General features: G+C 37.5%; 2 protein-coding genes across 2 annotated transcripts in view; one reads left to right on the forward strand and one right to left on the reverse strand.

Moving 5' to 3' along the window:
- Nucleotides 1-8,289: 8,289 nt before the first annotated feature.
- On the reverse strand, nucleotides 8,290-12,097 carry dusp1 (dual specificity phosphatase 1). The gene is made up of 4 exons (XM_084132965.1): nucleotides 11,522-12,097; nucleotides 10,704-10,843; nucleotides 10,375-10,594; nucleotides 8,290-9,334 (listed from the first exon to the last, which is right to left on the reverse strand). Exons 1-4 carry the CDS (start codon nucleotides 11,922-11,924, stop codon nucleotides 8,991-8,993), a joined length of 1,107 nt encoding a protein of 368 aa, XP_083989091.1. The 5' UTR covers nucleotides 11,925-12,097; the 3' UTR covers nucleotides 8,290-8,990.
- Nucleotides 12,098-17,797: 5,700 nt separating this feature from the next.
- The window catches only part of ergic1 (endoplasmic reticulum-golgi intermediate compartment 1), a 30,535-nt gene continuing 26,367 nt past the window's right edge, over nucleotides 17,798-21,965 (forward strand). The window contains exon 1 of the mRNA XM_084133384.1: nucleotides 17,798-18,002. Coding sequence (XP_083989510.1) covers nucleotides 17,983-18,002 — 20 coding nt within the window. The 5' untranslated portion in view covers nucleotides 17,798-17,982. The remainder of the gene's footprint in view (nucleotides 18,003-21,965) is intronic.

The raw sequence follows: 21,965 nt of genomic DNA on the forward strand, positions 1-21,965 counted from the left end.
CTTGAGCCTGATGCTCATACACTCTCCACCTCCAAGCGGAGAAATACTCCTCAATAGGATTGAGGAAAGAAGAGTAAGGTGGTAGGAACACCAAGACCATCCTTGGATGAGTAGTGAACAAGGCCCTGATGAGCGGGCCACGGTGGAAATTCACATGGTCCCATACAATGACATATTGTGGTAGGTGAGGCCCTACGAGACCTCTCTCATTTTCAGGGATCAAATCAAAATGAAGGCGGTCCAAGAAGATGAGGAGCTTCTGTGTATTGTATGGGCCAAGACTGGGGATGTGAGTGGCCACACCATTCTCAGATATGGCAGCACACATAGTTATATTGCCCCCTCGCTGGCCTGACATCCACCATGGCCTGGTGGCCAATAATATTATATATTCTTTCTTGGACTTGGATTATATACATTCTCTTGGAGGTGGAGAGTGTTTGAGCATAATATTCATGGTATCATGTTCTTGACTAATTTTGACAATTGAACAGACTATTGTGCATGTGATGACTTATACAATGAAATGACGCTGACACGTTTTGGAGCGAACAACCATTAGACTGAGAATCAACAATCAGTTTAGATCAGCAAGATCTATTCACTTGGAAATTGTGCTAAATGTAGGCTACCTGTACTTAATCATTTGCAAAGATGTACTGAGACATTGAGACATGTACTTAGACATTTTCAATTTGATGAAATGAATGAGAAATTCAATTCTGTTGTGAACAATTGCCAAGTGGTTTGGAGGTTTGTCCATGTTGTTTTGAGAATGTCATTTCTGCTTCAAGAAATGAGCCAAACCAATGGAGAAAAACTGTAAAATAAAAAAAGCTCAAATTAGTCGACCATTTAAAAAAAAAATGTGTATCCTTTAATTAACTGTGGTGTAGCAACAACATTTTATGTCTAATAAGGGAAACGTGAGAAAAACAGATCATTTGTTATATGTTATACAAATACGTGTTTAGTTTATAGTTTCCGTCATAATATAATATATTATGGGGATCAGAAAAGCAGGATAAGTAGTGTATCGCCAGAGGGCGCTCTCTAATAGTGTTTGAACATCTTTGGTTTCCTTTACCTTTATAAAAGTGTACGTTTGTTTTATTTAATGTACCAGCATTAACAAGCATGCCCTGATAATAAAGATTATTGTATTTTTTATATATATATTTAACAGCATGTTTCTGAATATATAAAGCAATAAAACTTAAGACCGTAGAATATACACAAATGCCAGAATATTTCATTTCAAGCCCTGGACTGGGTTAATGCTCGTCTGTGTCTTACGAACAGAAGATATTTAATCCAACAAGCCGTTTCAAAGGCCTGCATCTTGACCTTTTGTTGAGTTATAAACCTTTATATATTATTATGATATATGTACAATGAGTTTTGAAATGTCCATGTTTTCAAGCTTTTAAAGTCTTTTAAGATCTTGCTCACTCTGCATGTATTTGAGACTTAGGCCTATTGTATGATATGAAAATGAATCCTCTGTGACGTCAGAGCAGCGGCTCAAGCTCTTTATTATGACACACACACACACAGATTAACAGCAGAGCTGGATAAAGATCTCAATGAAAACAACACGTCTGGCATTTACTCATCCTTTAAGGAACAGACGCAAAACATTGTGCGTTAGGTGACCATACATTTTGCGATTATACATCAATGCAAAGAGATGAATAGTGACTTACATTTAACTACTCACTTAATAATGTTGGGTTAAAAATAACCCAACGAGTAACCCAACTATGTGCTGGTGTAGCACCTTCCCAACTGTGGGTTATTTTAACCCAGTGCATTGGGTTAAAAGCCAGTTGGGTTAAAAGTAACCCAACAATTGGGTTATTTATTTTTATTTATGATATTATGACATTTATAACATTATTTTAATAAATAAAATACACTTTGTTTTCAAATACAGATTGTTTATTTGTAGGCTATAAAACAATAAATATGTCTCAATAAATATATTTTTAAATTACAAACTAAATTTTGTGGAGCCTAGAATATAATGTAAAATACATAATTGTGTAGGCCTACATAAATTCAATATACACAAGTGCACATACAACATACGTATTTAACCCAACAGCCGGGTTATTACTAGAAATGACCCAACGATTTTAAAAATGACCCATCATTTTTGGAAATTAACCCAACATAGCAATATGTGTAACCTAGCGGTTGGGTTAAGAAAAAATAACCCAATGTTTTTTACTGTGTATGTTGTCTTTCTTTTTTTCAGCTCTTTAAAGCAGGATGGATTCTGATTGGCTGTCGGTGTTTTCAACCTTCAGGAAGAAACCTTTATGAAAGTGATTCCAGCGATATCGGTTCACTGTGTTGTTATCGTGATTGTTGTGGACTCTGGTATTCTTTTATAGGATTTTCAGAACTATATCTTTATAGTTATTGCTGATGTGAACGGGCCTTAAGGGTTAGAGGGTTGTTCCTATCACTAACCATATGAGCTACAGTAATTATCAAACAATGTGTGTGTGTGTGTGTGTGTGTGTGTGTGTGTGTGTGTGTGTGTGTGTGTGTGTGTGTGTGTGTGTGTGTGTGTGTGTGTGTGTGTGTGTGTGTGTGTGTGTGTGTGCTGATGCTTCATTCAGAGGTGGGAGGTTCGAGGAGGGCTTCTCTACCCCTTCCCCCAAACTCTGATGGATGACGAGCAGGCCTTCCTTTCTTCACAGTCACAAAAGCTCAGTCTGGCAGTGAGGAGAACATATGCCACTGAAGTCAGCAGATCTCTCTGTAAACAACATCTCACAGCACTCCCTGTATATGACCATATCATAATCACTCCAGCTTATCACCTTATACATGCTGCATGTGCTCTTATCACAACACTTTGATCTCCTGAAAGATAAATGTGTTATGTTTTGTTTAGTATTCAGGTCTGAACACCTCTGATGTTTTTGTGGGGAAATTATAGTTTGTTTTGTTGTTTTTTAAATAGGCTGTTTACAAGTCAAATATACAGCCTTAGGTTTTTTTTGTTTAGTTTCAGTGCAGGGTCGTTAACTAAAACTAAAACCATAACAAAAACATTTTCATTGCTTGAAACAATAAATAGACAGACAGACAGACAGACAGATAAGACAGATAGATAGATAGATAGATAGATAGATAGATAGATAGATAGATAGATAGATAGATAGATAGATAGATAGATAGATAGATAGATAGATAGATAGATAGATAGATAGATAGGGTGACCATACGTCCTCTTTTTCCAGGAGATGTCCAGCCGGGATTTCGAGATCGCCCAAAATATCCTGGATTCGGCTTTTGCTTTCTCGTCGCCATTCATTTTGTTTACATGCACACCTTTTGATTCAGTAGGACTGAATTCATTCCGATCGGTGAATCTGAATGTAGTGTTTACATGAACGCTAAACAAGTGATCGGTTGATGTGCGTTTTAACATTGCTAAGAAAATTCCTGTGTTTTCGTCTTGATCGGGATCCGTGTGAAGCAGAATGCATGACCTGCAAAGCTGGCACGTACGTGTCAGTGTCAAATAATGTAATAATGTAAACATAATGAATGGTGACTGTAGAAAGCAAAAGCCGAATCCCGGGCATTTTGGGCGATCTCGAAATCCTGGCCAGACATATCCTGGAAAAACAGGACGATGGATGGATGGATGGATGGATGGATGGATGGATGGATGGATGGATGGATGGATGGATGGATGGATGGATAGATAGATAGATAGATAGATAGATAGATAGATAGATAGATAGATAGATAGATAGATAGATAGATAGATAGACAGATAGATAGATAGATAGATAGACAGACAGACAGACAGACAGACAGACAGACAGACAGGTAGATAGACAGATAGACAGATAGATAGATAGATAGACAGACAAACAGACAGACAGACAGACAGTTAGATAGATAGATAGACAGACAGGTCGATGGATGGATGGATAGATAGATAGATAGATAGATAGATAGATAGATAGATAGATAGATAGATAGATAGATAGATAGACAGACAGACAGACAGACAGACGGACGGACGGACGGACGGACGGACGGACGGACAGACAGGTCGATGGATGGATGGATGGATAGATAGATAGATAGATAGATAGATAGATAGATAGATAGATAGATAGATAGATAGATAGACAGATAGACAGATAGATAGACAGACAGACAGACAGACAGACAGACAGACAGACAGACAGTTAGATAGATAGATAGACAGACAGGTCGATGGATGGATGGATAGATAGATAGATAGATAGATAGATAGATAGATAGATAGATAGATAGATAGATAGATAGATAGATAGATAGATAGATAGATAGACAGACAGATAGATAGATAGATAGATAGATAGATAGATAGATAGATAGATAGATAGATAGATAGATAGACAGATAGATAGATAGATAGATAGATAGATAGATAGATAGATAGATAGATAGATAGATAGATAGACAGACAAACAGACAGACAGACAGACAGTTAGATAGATAGATAGACAGACAGGTCGATGGATGGATGGATAGATAGATAGATAGATAGATAGATAGATAGATAGATAGATAGATAGATAGATAGATGGACGGACGGACGGACGGACGGACGGACGGACAGGTCGATGGATGGATGGATGGATAGATAGATAGATAGATAGATAGATAGATAGATAGATAGATAGACAGAGACAGACAGACAGACAGACAGACAGACAGACAGACAGACAGACAGATAGATAGATAGATAGATTGATAGATTGATTGATTGATTGATTGATTTTCATTTTAAAAAGTTGTTATTTGTCCACTTCACTGGTGCAGTGTAATCTTGTATTCCAGGCTCGTCTCTCTGCCAGTGTTGTGCTAATGAAAGTCACTGACTGAGGCTTGTGAAACACGGCGAGCGGGACACAAAGGCTGAGGCTCAGAACACCGTGAGCTCGACCCGCAGTCCAACACGCTTCCCGAACGCCTCGCAGCTGCTGCTATTGTGGTGTGTGAAGGGCTTTTCTGAGTCTCACACCCCTCCTGCTGTCCGACGGCCCTTCAGCGAGTCCTGCGCCGGGACAATCACACACACTGATCCTCATGCAGCGCACACGTTCCCAGAGCCGGATTCCGACACACACACACACACGCGCGCGCGCGCACACGGGTCGGGTGCCCTGACGGGTCGGCTCAGGGTGAAGAGGGGTGTTCAGATATTTTCCCAGCGATATCTGAAACGTTCACACGGGCCTGAATCCCAGCTCACACAATGCAGTCAGCTGCGTGTGTTTGTCTAGCAGTGACCCTTGCTTAGCACAGAAGGCGCATCTGTCTCGAGACTGGAACACAGCGACCCCGGGAAGTGTTCAGACACTTTAGTGACTTTGTGGCAGAATGTCACTGCATGTTTGTTCTCAATCAGATCTGTGCTGAAATATTTGGTTTACTCTTCATATTAACACAACATCGGTGGTCCGATCAGTGAACAGCACAAGTAAATGGGGTCCAAAACGGTTTCTGTTGTATAATATAGTTTCTGTCTTCCAAACAAATTTGATTTTCAGTGATGCATTGTTCGTTATTGTTGAATTTGTTTATTTGGCTGATACTAATATTTCACTTTTATAATTAAGAGTGTTCATTTATTTTATTTTATTTTGCTCAGCTTTTGAAATGTTTTAATTCTTCTCAATCAGATCTGTGCTGAAATAATATCTTGTTTACTCCTCATATTAACTCAACTTTTATTTATAAAGCACTTTCAAAACCGTTAGAATGGATCAAAGTGCTATCCATAAATAGTAAATAACCCTAAAATACATGTAAACATAAAATAGCATCACAACATGACAACCAAGAAAATCCGATAACCAATCACTCAGTTCTCGGACCTCATCAAACGCCAAAAGCTTGATAAAATAAGTCAGTCTTCAGATATTCATGCTTGACGAGGATTTTAAAGATAATGGCAACACATTACACATTCGGTGGTCCGATCAGTGGACAGCACATGTAAATGGGGTCCAAAACGGTTTCTGTTAGTCTTCCAAACATAAACATTTGATTTTCAGTGATGCACTGTTCATTGTTGTTGAACATTTTTAATTGGCTGATACTAATATTTCACTTTTTTTCAACAGATACTAAGAGTGTTCAGTTTGTGCTCTGCTTTTAAAATTGCTATTGAGAATTGTGAAATGCCATTGCTTTTGCTATCAATTGCTGAAATGTTGTGACGAAAACTAATGAACTGTATGCCAAATCACGTGCGTTTATAAAAAAAAAAAAAGCATAGTTGTCTGTGGTTACATAGCAAACTCGCCGTACTTCTATCATTAACTTAACAGTGAATGATACTTTTACTAATCTTGGTTAATTCTATACATTTTTCAAGTATAAGTTGATGAACAATATATTAGGAACAAATGTGAATTAACAATGATATATTTATAAATGAACATTATTTACAAAATTTTTTGATTGTTAGCGGTGGTGAAAATCCAGCTTTTAATGTTGTTTATGTGTCTGTGTGGTGTTTTTAATATGCTTTAAGACAAACCATGTGTAAATTCATAAGTCGACAGCATTGCTGAGTATTTTCTCCTTAAAACTGCAGTGAACCAAAGACAGTCTCAAAAACACGCTTTGAAATCGCTGGTGTTTCTGACGTCACAAACTACCTTGTAACCAATCAGATCAGCGTGTGATCGTCAACGAGTGGATCTCTGAGCTGGGCTGCGTTCCAGTCCAAAATTGTCATGCCCTTCACTCACTAACTCGTTCACTCGGATGTACGTCATTGCTTGCGTTGCATGAGCGCCCACTACTGGCAGAACCTTTGCAATCGGCTGAACTGGAATAACTTAGAATCCACTTTGGGGTTGATTTATTATTTATATTTTTCCCTTTCAAAATTGTTTAATGCAGCATTATGTATATAGGTGTGTTTGAGTTGTTTAATTTTTTTAGTTGTTTGTGGTGGGGTAAATTAAAGGGATGGTTTCGGAGTAAAATCAACCTAGGGTCCTTTGCACCATGACCTCGAGCCAAACACCCCCCAGAAGCCTTTTCCCCCTTGGTCGAACATTATTAAAGTTAGAGCTTATTTAGAGATATCAGCCGGATGGCTTAGTGCAGGCGCTAATGGATCCAAGGCTGTATCTGGTAAATTACTCCACTAATAATGCCCAGAATGGCATCAAACTTCTACAGTAGTACAAATAGGTTCTGTACTCATAAAACAAGGCATTGGAAAGTTTGTAAGTACATCAGGAGTTTATTTAAATAACACTTGCCTGACGGCTCATGCTAACGCTAACCCGGACGTCGAGGTCACTTCAGTGATTTGGGAAAAGCCCGTAAAAGTCCTGCAGAAAGCGATGCATAAGGATGTAGTGTAACGACGCCCAGTTCCTGGAATGCACTAATATTTTGTTGGTAGTACCAATTTGCAACAATTATTAGTTAACACTAAGTTGTCAACACTTCGGAAAAAATAAAATAAATTCACTAGCTTTTCCCTTACACTTGCGAGTTATGCAAAGGACTTTTACGGGCTTTTCCCAAATCACGGAAGTGACCTCGACGCCCGGGTTAGCGGTAGCACAAGCCATCACAATCGTGTTGTATCGTGGTATATGGAGCTGCCTGAAGTGTACAGAAGTAGACTCGCTCCCTCGGTCAAAACCGCTTCCGCTTCACCAAGTGGAACGCACTTCAAAATGGCGGCAGGGATTCCCCCGAGGGGAAGTGCTTAGGGAAGTTTGCAAGTGTGTGTCTAAAAGTGGACTGGAACACAGCTCTGCTGTGAGTGAGTGGAGGCGGGGTCATTTGCATATTCATAGAACCGCGCATACTAAATGAGGCAAGAGTGTCGAGTTACATTCAAGATATTTTAAGACATCAAGACTTTTTTTTCATGGAAAAAAAACGTTTAAATGTCATTTTGGGGATCAAAGATGAGTTTAAAAGGATACAATAATTGACTACAAGGGGACTTTGAATAATTGTAACAAATTCAACCTTATTTTAAAGCGTTACTACTTTGATTATTACTGCCAAAGTATAATGAATTGGTTATAAAATGTAGTTTCGTTGACAATGACAATGTCTTTCTAACACACAAAAAATAACCCTGCTATTTGCTTCAGTTTTATATTCCTTAATTATCGCATGGTGAAGCATCCATGATTTTGATGAATGATGCTGTATAAATAACTATCACTATAGTAACTGTCTTCAAAAGGTGACGCTGCAAGAGTTAATGCACTGCACATAAGATTGCATGTATGAAAAAATGTTTATTTGTCAGCAACAAGTATCACAAATATATGAAAAAATATAGCATAAGAAATATATTAATTTAGTCAATAAATAGTCACACATATCAAAACAGCCTGTAAGAGTCGTTCCTGTTAGTAGTGCTTATGGGAGGACTCTCGGCAGACTGACATCAGTACAGACACATGAGGTATTTCTGTTCGTTTACAGGCAAACAAACGCGACGCTGAGTCCGAGAAGAACCGTCTCAAGGCTGAGCCCTCACAGACGTGTCGACTACATTCATTGTTCAAACACAAAAAGAAGTACTCGTTACGATTAGCACCTTCAAGTCCAGTGACTTCTTCCCATCTCCTCAGAATACTCGCCAAATAAAACAAAAACAGTAACGACATCAACATAAAAAAAGATTAAAAACAATCCCTGAGCAACCTGTGAGACATGGGCTTCTTTCACTGCTAACAATCCTGATGATTATCATGATCAAAGTTGGAGACACACAAACACTTAAAAGAGAGACCACTTGGTTTGAGTCACATCAACATTTAAAAGGTTTTAAGTCCACCGTGTTAAAACACTAAAACAGCCTGGCTTCGTCTTCAACACGCGCGATAGCGTTCGCAAGACAGGAGCTAGCGTTCCTGAGCCGTAATACTGGAGAGATCACCTCAGGGATCAATAATCCTCCTCTAGAGCGAGCGTCAGCAGGAGGGAGAGGTAGTGATGGGGCTCTGCAGGAACGACAGCGGACTGGCCGTGGCGTGGACGGGGAAGTTGAACACGGTGTTGCTCTTCCCGATCGCAGGGCTCCCCGCGGCCGAGGAGCAGCTGGAGGACGCCAGCACCTGGGACTCGAACTGCAGGAGCTGGCCCATGAAGCTGAAGTTGGGCGAGATGATGCTGCGCCGCTGCTTGACGAACTCGAAGGCCTCCTCGAGTCGGACGCGGTTGGTGCGCATCAGGTACGCCAGGCAGATGGTGGCGGAGCGAGAGATGCCCGCCTGGCAGTGGACGAACACGCGCCCGCCTTTATTACGCACCGAATCTGTGGGAAACAAAGAAGAGTTTCGGTTAAACGCCGTCCGACTCCATCGGGACAGACACTGTGAAAACACATCCCAGGACTTTTCAACCTCTACTTTCTGGATTTCAAGAACTACAATCGGAGATCGCACTTATCAAACAACATCTTTAGGATTTTTAAAACTCAAATGACAGATATAAGGCATTTAATCATATATATTAAATACAAAGTTTATAATGGCTATTATTGTTCAATAAATAATATGTTATATTATAATGATGATGGGGGTTTATCAGACGGGCTGCGGTGTTAATTTTGCGTGAAAATATTGTACGTGGTTTTTTTTCATATATTTTGAATTTAAATAAAATCAAGCACTTTAAGGACCTCTTCATAAATATAAATATGGCTGTTTGCAAGGGTTTTCCAGGAATTACGTTTCATAAAGTAAAATTCAAGCACTTGTTCATAAATATGGCTGTTTTTTCATATGTATATGTATATATTATTTTTTCAATAATCCAAGCACTTTAAGTGCTTATTCATGAATATGGCTGTTTTCAAGGGTTTTCCAGGACTTAAAAAACAAAAAAATCTAATTCAAGCACTTTGTACGAACCCAGCCTTATTGATTCCCCAAGCACCCATTAAGGAAACGGGGCAGTTAAAGCGGGCAGGGGTTCGAGTGAGAGGGGAAACACCCCCCTTAGACAGGCCTGAATACACAATGGGGGGTTTCGGCACCCCTGCTAAGCGCACTTATCTGATAGGAGGGCAACAGAGACACTACCTTTTGTTCGGGCTAAACAAAGGATGCAAGGCATTCAGACGGAGCCAGTTGCCCCATGAAAGGATCAGGTCACGGCCTGGTGTTATTTGAAAAGGGGGCTCCTCTTTAAACAGGGTGACGTAAGCCTGTCAGGCCCGGGACGTACAGCTGGTCGATTTGGAGGGAACTTTTGAAAAACTCAATTGGGAATGGGGGTTGGGTCCGCCTGCCTGCCAGAGCTCGTCATACGGTGACATCTGTTCCCCATTTTGTGACGAAAAATGACACTCACCGATAAATTCGATGGCCTCGTTGAACCAGGAGCTGATGTTGGCTTTATGGTTGTCCTCAACAGGAATACTCTTGTACTGATAGTGGTCTTCAAAGTGGTTGGGACAGTTGGAAGAGACGTTAATGAGGGCCGTGATTCCCAACATGTCCAGCATGTCTTTTCTGGAGGCGTGATAAGCACTGCCTAAATATAGGAATGGCAAAATTTCCACAGGGCCACCCTGAAACATTAAACAAAAAACAAGAATGTTAGTGGACTGGTTCGATCATGATGAGGCGTATTTATGTACAGCACAGGTGCTTATTTAAAAACGAGTTAGTAGTGATTACCTGGTCGTATAGAGGGGTCGTGCAGGAGGAATCTGCGGTGTTGGGACGGCAGCTGGAGCTCAGAGGTAAACTCAAGCCTTGGGGGGGAACAGGCTTCGTACACATTTCAGGAAACTCAGAGGAAAACGTGTCAAATCCACCTATCGATGGTAAACAGAGCTTGTTTGAGTAAAAGTGGGATTTACAAGTGACAACAGCTGAAGAAAACATTTGGTCGCAACTTTAAATAAATACACATGAAGACAAGCTCAGCTTGTGTATGACTTGGTTAAACACTCTTAAAAATAAAGGTTTGTTTAATCTGTGATTCCATTGAGAACCTTTAACATCAAATGCACACTTTTGTTTATTAAAATGTTCTTCCCACTATGAAAAAAATGGATAGTTCACCCAAAAATGAAAGTTGTGTCATCATGTACTCACCCTCATGTTGTTCCAAACCTGTATGACTTTCTTTCTTCTGCTGAACACAAAAGATGAGGGTAATCGTGCAGTTGATGGGCCATTGACTTCCATTGTATGGGAGGGAAAATACTATGGAAGTCAACCGTGCCTCACAACAGTTTGGTTACAAACATTCTTCCGAATATCTTCTTTTGTGTTCGGCAGGATGAGTAACGTTAAACGTTCACAGGTTTGGAACAACTTGAGGGCGAGTAACTTAAATGACAGATCTTTCATTGTTGGGTGAACTGTCCCTTTAAGAACTGTATAATGAATGGTTCTCATGTGGCACCGGAACACCCCTTGTTGTAAAGAGTGTAGCCTAGCCTGTAATATAGCATTATAGTAGGCAAAGAAAGAAGAAAATCTCGTACCTTTTAGGAGGAATACACTTGCTCCACATGGATTGCGACAGAGCGCGTTCACAGCGAGCATTAAAGTCCCGTCTTTCTTCACTTCTCCCATCTCCAGACTGCGGTCATCCAGGAACACGACGCTCTGGTATTCCCCGGACAGAAGCCGGCTCCTGGTGTCCTCGTTGGGCACGATGTGCTCGAGCCCCAGACCCCCTCGGGCCCTCCGGCGCACTATAGTGCTGAAGCGCACATTACTGGAGCCCGAGATATGAGACGAGCTGAAGGAGAAGAACGAGCGGCAGTCCAGAACCAGACAGTCCGGGTCATCATCGCCCTCCAGCAGGTCCCGAAGCGAGGCCGAGTCGATGGTGGACACTTCCATGATGACCATAGTAGAGAATAACGATAGCTCTGAATACATACAGCGATAAAATTCGCTCTTTAAAGTCCTTTGATCGAGATTTATAGTCCCTTGAAGTCGTAGTTCTCAAGGGAAAACTTACAGTTGTTTCTCCGTGTTCTTGTTCTGATTTGAAAGGCGCTGCGCGACGGTTATATATTGCGCTTGCTCCCGTCGACGAGGGGCGTGGCGTCAGAGGCTCCGCCCCTCTTGGCTCGCGGCCCGAGTGAGTTCGCACGTACGTCAGTGCGTTTATCTGATCCTGTCAGAGCCAGTCGACCTCTAACAAACCGAAACACACTGCTAATCCACTCCAGTATCCGAGTTTGAGTGTTAGTAGTTAATATGATGATGATTATTAATGTTGTTTAGTTGTTTTTGTGGGTTTTGAGTGTTAAATAGTTGATCTTCGACCTATTTCTCAGCCAGGACGATGTTAGTCATTATCAGCATTGGCCAATGTCGCGGTCTTGGCAGATTTAGTAGTTCCCTCTTTCGTGCCAGTTCCACTTTTTAACTGTTTGTCAATGATTTTGTTTTAAATTGTGTCCCAAATGGCATTGCCTTTTCACGCTATTTCATTTTAAATATATACTATACATATACAGGTTAAAAAAGAAAGGATTTTTCCTACCAAAAAAAACAAAAAAAACAGGATAAATTTAATGCTGCTTTTTAATAAGAAATGATTATGAACATGTCGAATATAAGCTATGCTGGTATTCACACTATACCAATATCAATGATGAAAAATGTTTGAGATCATATTGTGTTTCTCTGGTGAAAAGCATGACTAAGTATAATTCTAATCAAGCTCATTTATATCTCGTTATGTTTATATTCTATGCAGGCTAGTAACAAATATGATCATCTCACCATGTATGACATTACACTGACAGATGTTAAAAAGGAAGAAATGTTTAGAATTTTTCCATGATATTATTGTTGTAATCTAAAGTATTATCAAAAACTTTCCTCTTCAGTTCAGATGAATAACAAGATCATTAGTGAACTCATTGTACTCATAAAAGTTTATACTTTGTTTTTATTGTACAGGAGAACATGGTGTGCAATGCCGCGAGAGCAAAGGGAAACCATAAAAGTTAATCACTGTATAGAAACTTGAGGTCTGGTAAATTTCCATTGAAAAACAAACCAGGCTCAGGTGTATGGATGAGGCTGTGGTGTGAGAGATCTATATTATTAAGACAATACACATATTTTGGCCTAAAAGTCAAAGATGTAGCCTATTAATAACTTGTTTGCCAGTACTTCCATTGTCACAGACTCACAAATAAATGTATTTGCCAACCAAGTTGTTTTTTTCTCTGTAATTTGAGGTTTTGTATTTCTGGTTTTCCACACAACAGTGGAATAGAGAGGGAAAATGTTTTATATTTATATATATTATATTTGATATTCTATTTTTTATAAGTAGTGCAGTTGTTGACTGGAAGCAATTAATTAAGAATTTTTTTCCCCATGCAAATCAAATTGTATATCACTCCTTTAAGGTTTAATTTATTAAAATAATTCATTTGTCACAGCTGTTACTTAATATGAAATCAAACATTACAGTTTACAAAAGGTTATTTATTTTTTGGTCTTACATTTATTTCTAATACTTCCAGCTGGAAAAAAATGCCCAAAGATGTTTTGTGATCCTTCTAGAAATTTCATTTGATAATATTTTAATGTGACAGGCTCACAAGAAAGTTACATATGTGGGTCATGACGTCAGGATTGCATTTCTGAAACTTGAGTCAGGACTCTTGGAGGTTTCCTCTCCAAATAATTTCTAGGGTTGTCATACAGAAAAAAGTAGTAAGAAACATGTTTTACTGTTAAAACACGGATGAGTCAGCAGAGAAAAGTTGAGACTGAAGAAGAACACTGTGAACTGCATGTGTGAGAAAGAATGGCACTTAATAACATGTCCTGTTATATGCATTACTAGCCTACACAATCAATTATTTGTAAAAATTATATCTAAGGCTGAAAATGATAAAAGTACATTCCAAAAAAATCTGAATTTGTATTTACGACTGGCCACAAAAAGACAAAACACAAATAAACAAGAAAGAATGATGCTGAATTAATCAAAAAATAAACGTGAAGCACACATCTCAAAACCAGGCTAACCGTGCAATAAATTATGTAAAACACACATTTCAGTGATTAGTTACGTTTGCATGTTCTGTTTGTTAGAAAGGGAAGTGAAAGAGTGTGATGAATGAGGCATTTCCTTGGTGTGGTAAATGTATACAATGTCATCACATTTACGGACAGAGCTGTCTCCGGGCACCATGGGAAAATACTTGCATATTCGTTTGCTTTAACCATAAGTCGGTCATTTTTGCATATTCTGTATGTCTGGCAGCTGAAATTTCTAGTATGTGCCCAGATATGACATAGTGAAACACTTCATGATTTAAGCATCTCATCATTAAAAAACCACTGGGTAAATACTGTATAAAAATATAAGATGATGGAAATGTATATGCACAGGGACTAAAACTAGCTTTTTGCCACACCTGCAATTTGCTGGTGAAAAGTTACCTGCTATAAAACATTTTTACTGGCCATGAAACTGTCAAAAACAGACAGTAATGACAACAAAATATTAGATACCAGTGAAAATTCACAATTCTCTCTTCCAATTTCAATACCACAGCTAAAACTATAAATTTAAAACATTATTAAAGACAAGAAGTAAATAAGTAGACGTACAGAAGTAAACAGTCAGTAATTAAATAAGAACAAATAATCAAATTACAAGCAAAAACACAAATAAATACAATATAACAAAGATCAGGGTTTAGATCAGGGTTTCTGCAGGTATCCTCAAATTAAATTTAATACTTTTGAATGCCCTTTTTAATTTTTTACATTTTTAATGCCATATACGACCCATGACTAACCACGGATATTATATATATATATATATATATATATATATATATATATATATATATATATATATATATATTAGTGCTGTCAATCGATTAAAACTAACTCGATTAATCTTTTTTTTGTGTGATTAATCGCAATTAAAAACACTTACATTTTTATAGGTTTATATGAGTTTATATATTTTATAATGTAATAATTTCACAGTTAATCTACAAATGAATGTAGAGACAACATAAAGGCCAGTCTCACTGATACTAATACAGCTATTGATGTCTGGATAAAAATGATTTTCCCCCTCTAATTGTAAACATTAATTATAGCCATACAACATTACAGTGTAATTGAAAGCTAACAATTTTTTAACATTAGGCTTAACAAAATATAACAACTTTTAATTTAAGTGAACTTAACAAACAATCCTCACATAAACCTATAATAAATGTCATATTTACCTGTCTGACAGGTAGGACGTTTACAGAAATTGAATAAAGTCTGCACAGCATAAATTATAAATTAAATATAGAGTAATCCTTATTAAAGCTACAAAAGTTATTAAGTCAGGAGCAGTGAGTGATTCTCTCTGTTTACTGAAAGCTTTATTGGCTGCTGTCCCTTTAAGAGCAGCCGCTGCTGTACGACACATCTCACTCACACCTCATTCTCTCACAACTCTTTACATTCGTTTAAGACTTTATTTCACTCATTTAAGACTGCTCTTATGTTATGAGGATACTCCACAAAACAGATATTTTGGCATAATTGTGTGTGTTATTGTTCGATCAAGCGCGAAAGAGAACAGTTTTCTGGCGCGCGTCTGTGCGCACGATACTGGCGCACGTCTTTATCTCTCTCTCTCTCTCTCTCTCTCTCTCTCTCTCTCTCTCTCTGTGTGTTTGTGTGTGTGTGTCACATAGACAGGACATTCACAGGCCGCGTGTTTAAAAGCATTTGCATGAATAAGAGCGGGATCATGTAACGCTACCCAAATGTAACGCTACCCAAAGGATGACAAAAATTAACGGATGCTGCGTTTTGCGTTAAACATTTTAACGCGTTAAACTGGACAAAAAAAAGAATCGCATGCGTTAACGCGTTAATGTTGACAAATATATATATTTTTTTTACAAAACGCTGCAAAATCCTTCTTTATTTTGACCACCAACGGGATGCAACCATGTCCTAAATTGTTTGTCTTCCAGCCACTTCTGCTGGAATTTTCACTTTCCCGTTTTTCTGGTCTAGTTTTATTCCTGTTGTTCCTGCTGTTTATGACCGGCGTCATCTCCGCATCACGGCGATTCTGCTCCGGCCTCAAGCAATACCAACCGGTTCCTGTGTGTTTATCACACTAACGTGCATTTTACGACAGGAAATAAAAATTATTAATTATATAGGCTATATTCAAATAGATTGATAATATAAATTTTTCTTCAAAACTATCTAAATGTTTAATGTCTGTAGGATTAAAATGTAATGCTTTTTAATGCCATTTAAGGCCTTAATTTTCGCAAAATCCATTTAATGACTTTCAATGCTTTTAAATGCCCCGCTGAAACCCTGAAAGATACAAATTAAATAACTAATACTTTTCAGGTTTTTCAGGTAGGTCTGACAGTAGTTTTCAGGTACAGAAATTTAATAACGTAAGCAAATGTAAAATAACACTATATAGCCTACACTTTACTGTAGCCTATAAATTAAACATTCTTATTAAAGTTACAAAAGTTATTCAGTCAAGAGCAGTGAGTGATTTTCTCTTTGTCTTTTGTTGTTTGATTAACATTATAAACTCAGACATCAGCAGGAATATTAGGCTGCTGTCCCTTTAAGAGTGAATGCACTGATCTAATACACTGATACACGCGTTTACTTCCTCAACTGTTTATGTTCCCTTAAGACATTACCGACTATGTTTACTATGTGCTCGCTATTTTTTTTACATGATTTTGTGTGAATTTGTCGCTCAAGCACAAGAAGACGTGAAAGAGCTCAGTTTAGTATTCGTGAGCTGTCTGAGACGCAGCTTTCTGCGCGAGCGCTTCGGGTGCTTGAATATTTAAATTGGCAAGACTGAAGCTTTTGTGATGATGCAGCGCTGGCCCGTCAACTGTCCTGAGTGTCGTTCAAGTTTGTTCATGTTCATGCATTGTTAGGATTCATAAAAATATTACCGGCCAACTGGCGAGTGACTGTTTCATATACTTGCCAACTCCTATTTTTACATTTGCCGCTTGGCAAGTATTAATTTTAGACCCTCATATGAATACTCGATTCTAATTGGTTGTAAGGGTGTCACTTGCTTGAAATGAGTGTAATATATCTATAAAATAGCCTACATATCTATTACAAACAAAAAGTTGTTGGTCAATTAAAAAAAACATTGCATGTGATGAGAATACCTCAAAATTCAGGTATAAAACACAAGATGTATAAATGGCACACATATTCATTTCCAATATTTCCACTTTCATGTGTAATGTTGGGATAACCCTAACTCTACATTAGTCAGTGCTCTGTTTCCTTTCTCAAATAAGCGATTTCTTCTGTTTATCTGTGTGTCTGGAATTGCTGTCATATTGTATATTTCACAACTTATGTTGAGTTTCAGCCTGTTGTGAAAACTGATTGCCTTCAATAATCCTGCCGGTTCATGACCACAGTTGTTAAACCACTTGTTTTGGTAATATAAAACTGACTTATTTTCTACGCCTGGTTATTATTATGAGATGAAGAACGGATTTTAAGTCAAGTTAAGCAGATTTCCAGAACATTCCAGAAGGTTCCCATTATTCTCTGAAAGAGAAAGAACACATCAGCGTCAGATGTACGGTTTTGTTGTTGTTGTAGAAACAAAGTTTGACTGTTGGACCACATAAGCGGAAGCAAAAGCAGTTTGAACTCTGTCTCCATGGGCAACGCGTTAAATTTGCACACCACAACTTATTTCTAAGCCGGAAACAGAATCACGCCGCTCGCTCCCTGTCGACCAATAGGATTGTGCAAAGCGTCCTAAGCGGATGTCACATCCGGTTTGAACAGCCGGCAGGATTGAAGGAAGAGTCAGAAGTAGCCACTTTACTACTTATGTCGTTTATTTTTAAACACTTTAAGAGTGTATAATACATAATTATAATATAACACACTTGATTTTAATCGCGCAGTCACAATGACTTTCGATGTGCGGAGGTGAGTAGAGGTTTGAAGCGACTCGTCTTTTCCTCTAATGCATGAATCAAACACGTCCACACTAGACACACACAGCGGTGGTGTTTCAAACCGAACGAGCAAAACCTACTTAGACAGTGAGTTTTTAAACCAAGCGAGTCTGTAATGCACTGGAATGATGTCTAGATAGGCAGCACACTCGGTTTGTAAGACACAGACAGTAACTTAGTTCCATGGGAAAACACTTTCTTATTTCTGTATAAATGTTCTTCAACCTGCTCTTGATAATATCTTTCTATCTATGAAAAACTGTCTGCAGTCTTTTGGTATTTGACGAAGTTGTAAAAGTCTCCTTATTTAGCTTCTTCACAAACACATCAAAGTTTATTTCCAAGCTAAGTTCATGTCATTTTTCCATTAGACATCACATTTATAAACCATTACTGGTACTTGTTTGACTTAGAACTGTTGCTTTGTTATTGTAAGCTCTCTAATTCCTGTTCATACTGGTCACACACTGACTGTATAATTATGCAAATGCAAAACAGGACCCACAACATCTGAAGATGACATTCATACATCATTCTGCTAAATGATTAAATGTAATTCTGCTGCTATATACAAACCACCATTCAATTTTTTTTCCTTTGGCTCACCAAGTCTGCATTTATTTGATCAAAAATACAGTGAAATATTATTACAATTTAAATCATCTGTTTTCTATGTGAATATCTAGTAAAGTGTACTTTATTCCTGTGATCAAAGCTGAATTTCAGCATCATTACTCCAGTCTTCAGTGTCACATGATCCTTCAGAAATCATTCTAATATGAGGATTTGATGATCAAAAAACATTTATGATTATTATTAATGTTGAAAACAGTTATGTACAATTTTTTTGTCAAAATTCTTTGATGAATGGAAAGTTCAAAAGAACAGCATTTATTTAAAATAGAATATTTTCTAACATTATAAATGTCGTTACTGTAACTTTTGATCAGTTTAACTCATCCTTGATGAATAAAAGTATTGATTTATTTTATTTATTTCCCCCAAAAATAAAAATAAAATTCTTACTGACCCCAAACTTTTGAACGGTAGTGTTTAATGTTACAAAAGCTTTAGATTTCAGATAAATGCTGTTCTTTTGAACTTTCTATTCATCATAGCATCATGAAATAAAAATGTAAAAAAACTGTTTTCAACACTGATAATAATCATAAATGTTTCTTGATCATCAAATCCTCATATTAGAGTGATTTCTGAAGGATCATGAGACACTGAAGACTGGAGTAATGATGCTGAACATTCAGCTTTGATCACAGGAATAAATTACACTTTACTATATATTCACATAGAAAACAGATGATTTACATTATAATAATATTTCACAATATTACTGTTTATTTGTATATCAATCAAATAAATGCAGCCTTGGTGAACGTCAGTATATATATATAATTTAAACATATATATATATATATATATATATATATATATATATATATATATATATATATATATATACACCACATATATATTTACAAACTTTTATTTTAGATGTGATTAATTGCTTTGAATCGATTTGACAGTAGTCCAAGTTAAATGTATCTGTAATTATTATACGTCACATATTTCTATATATTTCACATATTACATAAGTCAAAATATGAGGACAAATCTGAATTAAATCTGTTTATTCTCCAACTAGTTTAATTTTTTATTTATTTTTGTCAGGTGCTGTAATATAATCCAAATGCTTTTCATTTAGCATTTTTAATGTGTAATAACGTGTGTATTTTATTTAGAGCCCGACCGATATGGATTTTTGGGCGCCGATGCCGATACCGATAAAAAAAAGCCAGATACCGATATATCGGCCGATATTATTTGTGTGTATATTATAATACAGTAGCAATATTATTTATGTGTATTATAGTACAGTAAGTTTGGACACACTTTCCAATTGGTGTGTACAAACTTTTGATGGGTACTGTATATAGAATACACAGTATAAACAGAATAAATATATAAACGTTTTGCAATGATCACTCAAATGTGGTGATCAAACACTTGTGTGACAAAGATATGCAATGGAGGCAGGGTGAATGATAGAATGAGAATTTGAGCTGTAACCAAACTAGTTTGCATTGCATTTTATATTATATTATATTCTAAATACTCTTCTATTTTTAATCTTAATTTAGTGGAGGAAGAACTCAGATCTTTTTAGTAAAGTAAAATTAATAATATCATAATGAAAACGTTAATAATTACATATGTACAGTAGTTTTATACTATTTTAAATAAGTAGTAAGCAAAATGTACTAAACGTGAAACTAGGCTACAGGGCTGGACCCGAATATTCGTTCGGTGGGTTGGTATTCGATTTGAAAATTTGACATTCGAATATTTGTTGTTGGTTTTTTTCACATCTGGGATCCCACGCGAAACGGTTCTCATTCGCGCTTGAATAAGGCCGGCGACACACTGACTGCGTGGCATGGCCGTTTTTATTTCGGCTCCCATGTTAACAGGTTGGAGTTTGCACACTGCCTGCGTGAGACGCGCGGCTGGAGCCACGCGGAAAACGCGTGCATGCCAGAAATAGAACCGACGCGCAAGTCTTCTCTGGCAAGAGCGCAGAACAGCGGAGTTTGTATGGACCGAAGTGCATGCCTGAGCTTGTGTTTTGGATTAAGCTGTGTTGCTTTGACATTGTGGAAAATAGAATAATAGAAACAAAATGTAGCCTACCGGTATTATACTTTTTACCCGTTATTATCAATCTAAATGAATCTCGTTTTTTAATTTAACTTAATTTCGTTTTTCTTTATTTAAATTTCGTTTAATTTCTTTATTTAAATTTCGTTTTTCTTTATTTAAATTTCGTTTTTCTTTATTTAAATTTCGTTTAATTTCTTTATTTAAATTTCGTTTAATTTCTTTATTTAAATTTCATTTTTCTTTATTTAAATTTCGTTTTTCTTTATTTAAATCTACCCTTTACTGTGTCAGTAATTTTGTTAGTCAGAAAAATATTAGACTACCTTAAAAGTATTGCTTAATTTAACATTTAACCTGTGTGTGTGCGTTTTATATCACTAACAGTGTCCATTCTTGGACGCGTTCTCTGCCCGCATGAGGTGCGCCCTTCCCGCTCGCGCTGTTCTGTAGTTTACTAAAAGTGTATTAATTCTGAACGTGTCGCGTCTCCATCTGGCTACTTTTAATGCAAAATGGCCCTATATAAAGTGTTATAATTACATAAATTATTGGAATATTGCTTTATGTTGTAACGTAGCAGAATGAGCTTTAACACTCATTCAAGTGTTAGGACGCGGACGCGGCTGTTATTTTTTTGCCACTTTTGCCAGTTCTTTGTAACAGCTTTTAGGTGCTTTATTGGCAGCGCCATCCTTACATAAATCACTGCACGCTGCATTTTTTTAAATATTAATTTATCGGCCGTTATAAATGCTGATACCGATAGTTAGGAAAATGCCTAATATCGGCCGATAATATCGGCCTGCCGATATATCGGTCGGGCTCTAATTTTATTATTCATATGTTCCTCAAATGAAGTAAATATAAAAATAGTCCATCATCCTAACGACCTAGTTTGTCTTGAGACTGTAATATGACGTAGACAGATTCTGGATTAATGGATTATATTTCATGGATCTGGACTTTCTAAGGCGGGGAAAAGTTTCGACATATTTTTTTCTCCTAGGCTATTTTTTTCCTAGCGTTGTTGTCTTTGGCTCTGAGAAACAATCACACAGAGCATGTGCAGATGTAGGACTGCGAGTGTCGTAATATTGCGTCATAATACTTGAATATCGGTTGCTACGGCGACGACTCAACCTTGTTTACAGTCACGCCTCCTTTCAGCTCATCTGTAGAGTAATGAAAGTGACGAGGCCTGAAGTAAAGCCGTCAGCATGCTTGGCTTCCTCTTTAGACACACGCAGAGAATACACTC

Source organism: Abramis brama (assembly GCF_963993115.1).
Source record: "Abramis brama genome assembly, chromosome: 13".
Taxonomy (NCBI): Eukaryota; Metazoa; Chordata; class Actinopteri; order Cypriniformes; family Leuciscidae; genus Abramis; species Abramis brama.